The following is a 12,315-nucleotide window of genomic DNA, read 5'->3' as shown; positions in this document are numbered from 1 at the left end:
TGCATATGGGCTGGGACTACAAACAAATCAATATTGGCCAGCTCCAGAAATAAGTGGCTATGGGCCGGTAGAATACACAAATCAATATTGGCCAAATCCACAAATAAGTGGATATGGACCGGCAGAAAACACAACTGAATATTGGCCAAATCCAGAAATAAGTGGATATGGACCGGAAGAAAACACATATGAATATTGGCCAGCTCCAGAAATAAATGGATATGGGCTGGAACCAGATACAAGTCAATATTGGCCAGCTCCAGAAATAAGTGGATATGGACCGGCAGAAAACACAACTGAATATTGGCCAAATCCAGAAATAAGTGGATATGGACCGGAAGAAAACATATATGAATATTGGCCAAATCCAGAAATAAACGGATATGGGCCGGAGCAATACACATATCAATATTGGCCAGCTTCAGAAATAAATGCGTATGGGCTGGAACCAAGTAGAAATGATTATTGCCCAGCTCCAGAAATGAATGGATATTGGCTGGAACCAGATACAAATCAATATTGGCCAGCTCCAGAAATGAATGCATATGGGCAGGTACCAGACAGAAATCAATATTGGCCAAATCCAGAAATAAATGCATATGGGCTGGAACCAAGTACAAATGATTATTGGCCAGCTTCAGAAATAAATGGATATGGGCTGGAACCAGATACAAATCAATATTGGCCAGCTCCAGAAATGAATGCATATGGGCAGGTACCAGACAGAAATCAATATTGGCCAAATCCAGAAATAAATGCATATGGGCTGGAACCAAGTACAAATGATTATTGGCCAGCTTCAGAAATAAATGGATATGGGCTGGAACCAGATACAAATCAATATTGGCCAGCTCCAGAAATGAATGCATATGGGCAGGTACCAGACAGAAATCAGTATTGGCCAAATCCAGAAATAATTGGATATGGGCCGCAACAAAATATAAATGAACAGTGGCCAGCTACAGAAATGATCGATTATAGTCCGCAACTAGATAAAAATGAATATTGGCCTCCTGCAGAAATAAATGTGTATGAACCTCTTCCAGTTCTTCTGCAGTTCTTGACACCAACAGAAGTGCATCAACATAGTCCGGTGCCAGAATTATCCGATGATGGACAGCTGCCATTTGAACTTTTCAGAAATGAGTCTTCTGCTCTTAATTCTTCAAAAGAAATAAAACCAAACGCGAACTTGTCATCAGAAATTTTTGAATTTCCATCAGATACCAATGATCAGCATTTTAACGGTAAATTTTAGTACTTTGATAGAAATATATTAATGTAAACCTACATACATGAACAGTTTTATTTCATATAACTGTTCATAGAGCTAACGATAATAAGATGAAGCTGGGGCTGCATTTATACTGTCGTTGCTAGGGCTGCAAGGCAATTGAGCCAAAATCTGTGTGAAAAAATTTAATGCATAGAAAATGAATTTAAATAATTAAGAGTAGATTAAGAAACAAACTGAAAAAAACGATAGCATAAATACCAAATAGAGGTATCCAGAGTTTTGTGAGCCGCTTATACTTAGTTGTGCCCATTTAAATAGGTTTGTGAACAATTATCGTTGACCGTGCAGTCAGCTTTTAAGGAAATTTATAAAGTAAAATCACGACTATAGATTAAACATTAAAGTTTCAGTGTTTAATATATAAAATTTAAGTTAATTCTTTCTACATTTCAGCTCTTTTAGTCATTGATCTGTGTCATTATATATTTATTCCATTTCTAAATCATATTTGTTTAACTAGAGATGATAATGTAGGTTTTGAAGGAAGAAAGTCTTCGATGGAGACTAAAAATGTTGCGAATTGTTTTCTTTTCTAAATTTATTGAACTTGTTCATTTAGTGGACTGATTATTTGTTTTTTGAAATGTTTTCTTTAAAGTAAATAATGATTAAATTACGCATTTAATTTGAATGTGAAATAAGGACAGAAATTATTCAGATTAGATTTTTTTATATACAGAAAATATGCAAAGTACGGATATTAAACAGCTATATGATAATGTGTCTGAACATTACAATCTATTCCTGTTAGTATTAATTGAATATAAGTTTTTATTAACGTTTAATCTTTGTATTTTTTTATACAAGAAATTGTAAGCATTGTTTTGACTCCATCTCAGTTATGTAAGATTATTTTCATTTAATTCTTCCTTCTGTGATTATTATAGTAAGGAATGAACTCGATACATTAAATTTTAAGAATTTAGCTTAAAAGAATACCGATATTAATAGCTTTTTGTTGATAAAGTAAAAGACAGACATCAAGTTGAAGATAACAAAAGATGTCAATTGTAAAATCAGAATTTTTAGAGCAAGTGGCGTGTGAGATTAATATTTAAAATAATGTTTATCTTTTTCCCTTGATTTTATTAATAAATTATGTTCAGCTTTCTATATTATGCGCTAATAAACATGCAATTATATTATTTGATCATTTCATATTCGATCATTAATATTATCGCTGAAGATAGATTCACGGTTATTATTTATTTAAACTTAATTGATTTACAGAAAGAATATAAATTTCTATGTTTTTCATTTATTCGACAAATTTTAAACAGAAGGTATTGGAATTTTTACAATAATGGTAATGATATTTATATACACATATACATATAATATATTACTATATGTATATAAATGATATAAATATATATTTGATAAAATTTTATTGTCTTTTGTTTATAATTGTTGAATGAATATTTTCTATAAAATTATAAAATAACTACAAAACTTAGATATTTCCAAATAAATCTGAAAAATATTTTTGATGAGTACTGATTTTTACATTACATTCGTATTCAATTCTATTTTAATATTTATTCTCTTTAATGTATAGTCCTTAACTTAGTTTTACTAATTATTTTTCATATTTTGATATACTTTAGTTTCTGAGTTTAAAACGAATGACTCCGATCAAAGGGAAATGACTGGAACTGACGTGGAACAAAACAGTTCCGATGTATGCAATTCAGAGGAACCCGTTATACAAGACGAAGAACCAAAACTCTCTAAAAGTGGAATTACAGACAGCACAAGTAAAGGAATTTTCCATGAATCCGAAGATACAGAAGAGTCTCCTATTGTAAGTTGAGATTTACATAAATTATTTCAGAAAATTTTTTAATTGTCACTTCATTTAAACATTGAATATTGATACATACAACATTGTTATAGTTGTAAGTATTGTTAAACAATGTATTTAAATTCGCTATACATTATTTTTCATTATTCGTTCTTTAGTATTTAAAATTGATAAACTAACAAATTATAAAATGTTAGTATAATTATTACTTGTAAGAATAATAAAGAATTTATCAATAATTTTGACGTGAAAGCACTTATTAAGATAGTGTGATCGCCAGTCCTAAATAAAAGTGAAAAACGATTTTATATCTGAAAAATATATTTAAGTTTACACGATAGCTTAATTAATTACATACGAAACTGTCATTTGGATAAAATATCCATGATTAAAAGTTCTATGTCTAAAGATTTATAATGCAAAAATGTGATTGATAATAAATTATGTAAAGATTAAAGATGATTCTTTAAGCAGAAAGAAAAATAATAACAATAAATGTATTATTGTTTATCATGTTTTAAATTTTTATTATTTCTATGGCTTTTAAGCCATAGAAAAAATTACGATTTCAGTAATATTGTTCCTAATGGAAATTTTAATCACTCTAACGTGTCTATAAACATGTCAATAAAACGTGCCTATAAACATGTCAATGTAAAGTAATAGCGTGCTGGTCAAGGTAATTACCTTGGCCAGCGCTATTATTTTACATTGAAATTGTTAAATATTTATTAAATTAAACTTCATTTAATGTCTAAGAAATAATTTAAAATTTATTTTTCAGGACATTCAAAAGGCTCCTCTATCTCCCGAGGAAATCACTGCAATAGTAAAAGGAGGCTATACATTTCGGCCATTATATAGAGCATTCCTGGAACTCGAGGAATATTCTTTAGTATCAGAAATTATATACGAGGAAGAGGAGCCTGACTCTGCAGAGGATTTGTCAGAAAGTGAATATAGCATCGACTCAGATATAATCTCAAGTGAAGATGATGTTTCTGACAACAAGAATACAAACGAAATATTCGAAGAATGTAAAAGCGAACAAAATCCATTGGTTTTTACACCTAAACATGAATTATCTATTTGTAAAACTTGTGAGTCACTATCGATCAGTTCAACATCAACTGGTCCTCACATTAAAGCATGCAATTCAAATTTATTGACAAAAATGGACGAAATGTCTACCGTTTGTGACGAATTGCCTGTCACAGACTACAAAGAATACGTAGACGAATTTTCTACATTGAATGAATCTAGTAAGATAATTGAAGAAGAAATGATTCAAGTAACACCCGAAACAAGTCAAAAAATATTAGAAAGTGAATTTGAAACAATTCAGTTTAATCAAGATAAATTCGAATTTAATGGGAATGTTTCACGGCTTAATGAAAATGTCTGCGACGATGGAGTTGGATTAAAAGGATTTGAAGAAGGTAAGATCACAAATGTTCGCTATATTACGTTCGATTTCTCTGTTTCAATAAGTCGACATTATTCGTTATCTTTCTTTAATACTTGTTAGGACTTATTTATATTTAAATATAAAATTAATTCTGAAATGCTTTTAATAGATTTTCAAACTTAATATTAATTGCACGTTTTCAGTCTTTGACAGCTGTTTGCTTTAATTCTTTATTATATTTTTGAAAAGTTCAAAGTGAAGTAATACTTCTAGAACTTTCTTTAACTTATAAATATATTTCGTTTTAATTAAATATGTTTTCTTAATTTTTCTGTTACCATTTTATCTACGAATTTAAATTCCATAACGTATGAATCTATAAAACATTAATTTGTTAATTTATCTCAGCAACTATTCATGTGACGTTAACACAGAAATTAACTAATTTGAAGTAATTTGAAGAACACAATATTTTAACACATATATATTATAATTCAAGTATAATCTATCAAGTATTTATCTGTAATTAAAAATTAATTTTTACCTAATAAGATGATTATACTTGATGTAGGCACTGCTCACAACACTAATTTCAACGGAATTAATAAACATCCATCAAAAATATAAATTGAAAGATTTTATTTTAGTATACAAATATTTTTGACAAAAATTCCTTGCATATGAAGTACAGAGATAATCTATGAAAGTCTATAAATGCAAAAAAACAATGCATTTATGATTATGACATCATGATTACAAATGAAATCCTTATGTCTGTTTTATTTTATTGTTGTTTAATATTTTATATACTTAATGTCTGCATTATAATTTTTAATTAAGAAACGATCAAAGTTTAAATTATAAAATTATATTTTCAGAAAATAATATTAAAAATAAAGACGAAGACAATGAAAGACAAATGGTTAACAAATTAATCGATTTCCTGGAAATTAAAAATGATCTTCTTCCAAGTTCAGACGTGGAGGAATCCTGTGCAGAAACAGAAAAAGAAGTGAGAAAATGTTTTGTATTTTTATGTTTATTTATATTCAATGACTGATTAATATATTTAAATCTCACAACCACATTTTGATTTTTTTGATTTTTTAGTATGTCTGATTTAATAAATAATCATTTTAATCAAAATCACAAGATTGCTTACTAATTGATAGAAATAGGCAAATATAAAATATGAATAATTAAAACATTTAATAATTTTAAAATAATGAGTTAAAAGTGAACCTGTTATCATTTAAGGATGTCGATAATCATAATTAGCAAATTTGAAATAATTTAATTTAATTGAAGAACGTTTAGAAATGTTTTTGCACTGAATTGAATGTTCGCATTTGTTTATTTTTTAATAATACTTAGAGATAACAATTCATGCCTTTCTTATAGCAAACTTGTAATTTTTTTAAATACAGTAATTGAATTAGCCTATTTAAGTTATATTCGAAAATTTTTTATTTAAAGTATATTTGCCATCGTATTTGTTGAAGTTCTATTCTCACACAAGTTACATATTCTTCTATCCAATTTCATTTATTTATATTTGCTTTTCACTGAGAAAAATTAAATTAATATTTAAATTGTTTTATTAATTTAGAAATAACTGTTACGTTTTATGTCTGAGTAACTCTAAAATATTATGTATTATTATTATTTACAATATATTTTTAAATTATTTTTATTACTGTTGATTTACGAAAATGTTTTTTACTTATTTTTAGGACGTAACAAACTGTTTGAATGTCTTCGGATATTTACTTCGCAGACTCGGAAGATTACTTTTTCCTTGCCTGCATTCAAAGAAGTAACATATTTGGCAGATGAAAAATGCGTGCGGATTAAAAATCCCTATAATTTACCGTCCAGTAATTTCTATGCGTGATTACAATATCAATATTGTAATTTTCTTTGACTTTTCATAATTCAGTTTAATTATTAAATTCTAATTTTAAATTCAGTTTAATTATTAAATTGTAATTATCGAATATTTAAATAAAATAAACAAATCTATATTTTGTTGGTGTTGAATTTTTATCGAATTTTTACGATTCTTTAATTTTGATTTCTTAAAAATTCCCCAGTTTTATTTATATTCTTTGAACAATAATCTTCAAACAAAATACATAACTGAGATTGTTTCTTATCTATTTTGTAATATTTTATAATTAAAGCAAATTTGCTATTTTTCTCCTTTTCGTCATCTCTATAGTTCATAGAGAGAGACTATGGCATTCAGGTTTGTTTTCCGGAAGATACAGTTGAACCAGCTTTTAATCTGAAAACAATCCCTCGGCGAAGATCTAGGTTTTAAAACTTTTATTCAAACGACGAGTAAGCGAAAGCACAACACGATATTAGATAATATGCATCACAATTGAATGACGCTGGTATTATTGTATAAAAGTCACCAATACTATGTATGTACTGTACAATCAATCACTGTAATTCATCGTTTTTTGAATAATTAAGAAGTTATGTAGTTTTGAATAGATGAACATTTTTTTTTTATTGTTTGCATAAATTTGACATTTTCTTTATTCGAGTCAAATGCCACTGTTACTACCTTGTGTATGGCCATTTGCTTTTATTGTTACGGGATTCTACAAAACTGGCATCCCTCTATAGTGTAATCGTTTCACATCTATTAGCCAATAATCTACAAGAAATTCTTTCTTGGCAAGAGAAAATACAATTGCTAGGTCAATTTTACAACTATTAAATTTCAGAAATATTAAAAGAGCCGTTCAAAAGTGTATTTTAGAGATTTCGAGTACCTTTTCTAGAAAAAAATACTAAAGTATCAATTATTTTTATTAAAAGGATAACACGTGTAAATAAAACTCAGTAATAAATTTAGTAGTTCAAACAGTGTTCAAAAAGTAGTAGTTCAAAAGAATGTGTCGGACGTTCAGCCCCGCCTTCCTGTAAGCCTTTTTTTTTTTTAACTCTTTCCGCCCTGTGGGCACTAAGAGGGCCTCTTTTAGTAGGCCCATTATGGGTTCGGGCAGGCCCACAATGGGGCGACCGGGTGGTGAGGGACGGGGCCCGACATATCCGAACGGACCACCCCCGAAAAATTCCTGGGGATTATTCGACCCGTTTGGATTCGATCCCGGGTCCCCAGAGCGGTAGGCTGCCACCTTGACCGCTCGGCCATCCGGCCGTCGCCTTCCTGTAAGCCTAGAAGTTTAACAATGGCGTTTGGAATGTCAGTGGAATCATGCTCGACGTTCCAAACGCCATTGTCAAACTTCTAGGCTTACAGGAAGGCGAGGCTGAACGTCCGACGTACACGTTTTCGCATTGAAAACGTCGGCCGCAACCTCTCTACTGTATAAAAAAAAAAAAAAAAATTAGAATGTATTCTAAAGATTCTTTAAATTGTATAAAAATTATTCCAATACATATAAAAATATTTATCTATTTTTAGTTCAACAGTTTTAAGATTAAATTTTTATGGACACAATTTTAAAAAGCATAATGCTAAATCCAATATGTTAAACTTTGATTACTTTAACATACTGTAACACGAGTTTTTTTTATCAGTTGAATATATGAAAATAAAAATAACTCCATTATGCAATAATTTTTTAATGATTTTTAAGCATTTTTCGATGAACACTACACATTCCATTGATGACGTGTGCAGTTAGAGAAGTGTCATAAATGTTAAAACGTCCATAACTTTCGATAAGAGACATCTTTTGTAAAGGTATCTCAGATAAGGAGGTTGTTTAATTTATATTTATAATCATAATATGCAATTAACATACGGGGGGGTCTGTTTTAAGAAAGTAAAGTTAATTCCTTTTCTCATGGATTGTAGCGGCGTCTATGATTAATTTATTTAAATAGGCTACTCTTTTAATTAATATGTTAAATACATTGTATCTATTCTGCATATTTCTTCTGCAGAGGCGGATCTATGTTTTTCGGGGCCTAGGACTTATTGAAGTCCAATGGGGCCCATTTTTTGTTAATACAAATAATACTATAATATAAAGTATAAATTATCATTATCATTATGTTATTCATATTAACTAATTTTTACTATAAGATAAGTGCTCATTGTGAATGAAAAAGTATTAAAAATTTATGATAGTAATTCAATTTTTCTGGGCTCTTGACACTTGGGAGCCCAGGACTTAAGCCCTATTAGTCCCTATGTAGATTCGCCTCTAGTTAGAACTATGAAATGATGTAATAATAGCGAGGTTGAGGCCGAAGTTTTAAACGCGAAAACGTGTACGTCGGACGTTCGGCGTCGCTTTCCTGTAAGCGTTGAAGTTTAGCAATGGTGTTTGGAAAGTCAGTGGAAACATGCTCGACGTTCCAAACACCATAGTCAAACTTCTAGGCTTACAGGAAAGCGGCACCGAACGTCCGACGTACACGTTTTCGCGTTTAAAACTTCGGCCTCAACCTCGCTAATCTTAATCTTTACTATTGTTATTTTTTGCCCGAGCAACGTCGGGCTCATCTGCTAGTATCAAAATATATTTTAAATTATCATCATGTTACTGAACCGGGAAGACCTATAATGCTGTTAAGACGGCCCTGATGACTGCTGAAGTACAGTACGTGTCATTTTACGCAGACATTGTAAACTGCAATAAAAGAATGAATACGGCGGGTGACAACACAGAAATAACAATTATTTTACGAAACATACTACTGAATGAAGTTGCGTACTTTTATTCAATTGACAAATGATAAATCCGGACTTTGTGTTTGCTAAAAAAATAAATAAAATGACTAAAAATTGCATAAGTCGGAAATGTATTTTCTCCGAACCTGTATGTTTCACTTTTACAATTGAGTAAATAAGACGCGTTTTTCTCTCCTCTTCTTATGAAAATTTGAAACACTTCCCGAATTTTTATTGGTTCGTTAAACGTTCCAGATAATCGGAATTTGAATCAATAGAATTTTACTGTATTTAGTTCTCGAAACGGACGCTAACGAGCGCTGCGATCGAGGAAAAATAAAAATTTTTAGTAGTCGCTAGTTAAGCAGTCGGATGTCGATGTTGAGTGCTTTCGTTGCAGAGAGCTTTAATTAGTCGTCTGTTTTCTGCAGTTGTTTAAAAGTGGAATGTAAACAAGTCGGGTTAAGGCCAGAAATTTCGTTTTTTCAATAGATATCGAGACGCTCGTCTCTTCAAAGCAGGTTTCAAATTATCATCTTTCCCATCATGTCTGAATTAAGGAAAAGGACTCAAGAAGAGAAAGTCGATGCTAACGTTAATCAGGTGATGTTCCTATTAATATATAATAACAATAACTTTCATGTTTTAAATAAAATCGACGTTATTGTGCAGTTAGAATCGTAGAAATTTATTCCAGATGAAGCAATTTTTAATTAGAGATTTTCGTCAATCAATATTTCGTCATGGATCTTGCATAATTTGGGAAAATCATTTACCGTACATTATTTCCATTTGCGTCTTATCCTATCGGCAACAAATGAAACTACCAGGGGCCCCACCGAAAGGAGGCCCTAAACCCAATCATAAGAGTATTTCCCCCAAAAATGAAGCTGAAGAAAAATCAACGGTGTGTTTAAAGGCCCCTTCAAATTGGCCTTGGCTCCATGAAGCTACAATGCACTACTGATTATTTTGAAACGTGATAAAGTTTCAACTCCTAATTAACTCCTTATAAATTGTGTAAAAAGTGGAATGCTTGCACAATAACTAGACGTGCCACATATTACATATACAGTTAATTAAACAATTGCTAAACAAATACAAATGCTATTTTCTCGTACATATGGTTTTATAGAATGCCCGGGTAATTTGAATTATCTACAGTATATTTATTTATTTATTATACATATTATTAGAATTGTCAGTTGACAAAAGATTTCCATCCTCCCCAAATAACATAATTTTATCCCAAAATACAATATACAATCAAAAATAACAAAAAAAGAAAAACAAATGATAAAATTATAAAAATTATATTTGTTTTCATTCATTTTTATTGCTTTATTATCAATTATTGTTTGTACATGATTGACATTGACATGTATTTCTAATAACCAGTCTTTTGTTGTTGATGTTATTTTATGTTTTGTGGACTGTAAACTGACACCTTCACATTGAAATAATTAAATAATAACAATGGATGCCATTGTGTTCTGTTGTTTCTAAATTTATGAATTGCAATTTGATTATTTAGTTAGTAAATGAATAATGCTGAAAAAATATTTTATTTTTTAATTTTTTTTAAAGTTAACATTATATTTTAAAGTGAATCAATAATAATATATTTTTTTGTTTTTGAAACAATACAAATTTTAAATGTAAAGTTTATATTGATTTTTCATTTAGAATAAAATAAGAAATTAAAGAGATTTAAATTAAAAATAAATTAGGATTTGATGAAAATATCTTTAACTGTAATAACTACATCTAGAATTATATATATAGGGCTTTTATATATATTGTAAAAAAAAATTGTTTTACATAACAAATAGTTTCTTATTCTAAGAAATCAATTTAGTTGGATGATTTTCTGTTTCATATACTGTATATGGCTTACACTTTTAAGTATTAGATAAAGGTTATATTTAAAAATAAAAATCTGTTGTATGACAATTTATTTAAAATTGTATCAACATTAATATTTTAGTAAAAAATAAATGATCAATTATCCATCATATTTTTTATGTTTCAATATAATATATTACAGATGACTAATGATTGAATAATGTATTATCTTAATAATAATGCACTAAAATTTTGTTTAAAATATTGTACAGTTACATGTAAAGATAAAATTATAAATTAATTTATTTAGGCCTAAGTCTTTTTCCTATATTTCCTACGTGCTTGTATTTTTAATTATACATAAATGCAATGTGTAATATATATTTGATTGTTATTAAAATAGTTCTGAAAGATAAAAATGTTTTTATTTGAAAATGTATTTTATAACTAAAGGCGTGTTTTCCTGCATCAATCAGTTTTTGTTTAATCAAAACATTTTGTTATAGCATTTTCATGCCTTCTAGTCTTTTAGTTTTGTTAGCTTAGCAGAATCAAGTTGTTTAGAATTTTGGTAAAAGAAACTAACAGGTTGTTGATAATGACATTTGTTGATTAATAAAGCATCCTTTGAGAAACAGTTTAAACTGGATATGATGATATATAGTGGAACGAGCAATTATTTATCGTGACATTGTCACAATGCTGGGCTGCAATTTTTAATAATATTTTTAATTTATTTAATTTAAAAGATATGCTCTCCACCTCAAATTAATAGTGGTTTGCCCCTGTACATCATACTTTTCCTTTAATAATAAGAGTTGTGCTGGTCATCTAACATCTTTTGGGGGAAAATATTTGAATTGAAATAATGTGACTTCTGGTTTGCATTGGAAGTTTATATTTAGTTAATTGGACCCTCCTACTTTGACGGTTTCCAATTCTTGTCCTGAATTTCATCTATCTAACTCCTTTATCAAGATTAAGGAAAGACATTAGGTCAGACAAGCAACAGTAGAAATTTATAGATCTACATTTTTTCAAATTGCAGCTCTACAACCAGTATTTGGTTAGTTAGATGAAAATACACTTAAAATTTATTCTGTTTTGTTTCTTTAATTTAAAATTGATTTTATTTAACTTGCTTTTTATCATGTCTTCAAATATTTCAATCAAATTTTCATCAATTCTGATTGAGCTGGAAGTTTTGAGAATATACCTAAGTCTGTGATAATGCATTTTAATGATGTTTTAAGGCAGTGACCTCACTCCCATCATCCTTTTCACCTGGAAACTTGATAAAC

General features: G+C 29.2%; 1 protein-coding gene across 1 annotated transcript in view; it reads left to right on the top strand.

Annotated features, from left to right (window-relative positions):
• Nucleotides 1–9,507: 9,507 nt before the first annotated feature.
• Nucleotides 9,508–12,315, top strand: part of Cds (CDP-diacylglycerol synthase) — a 44,229-nt gene continuing 41,421 nt past the window's right edge. Inside the window, exon 1 of the mRNA XM_067284593.1 lies at nt 9,508–9,772. Coding sequence (XP_067140694.1) covers nt 9,716–9,772 — 57 coding nt within the window. The 5' untranslated portion in view covers nt 9,508–9,715. The remainder of the gene's footprint in view (nt 9,773–12,315) is intronic.

The sequence above is a fragment of the Centruroides vittatus genome, unplaced genomic scaffold (assembly GCF_030686945.1).
Source record: "Centruroides vittatus isolate TY-2023 unplaced genomic scaffold, ASM3068694v2 scaffold_1424, whole genome shotgun sequence".
NCBI lineage: Eukaryota > Metazoa > Arthropoda > Arachnida > Scorpiones > Buthidae > Centruroides > Centruroides vittatus.
The sequence above is the reverse complement of the archived record's forward strand: the minus strand, read 5'-3'. Positions and strand labels throughout refer to the sequence as shown.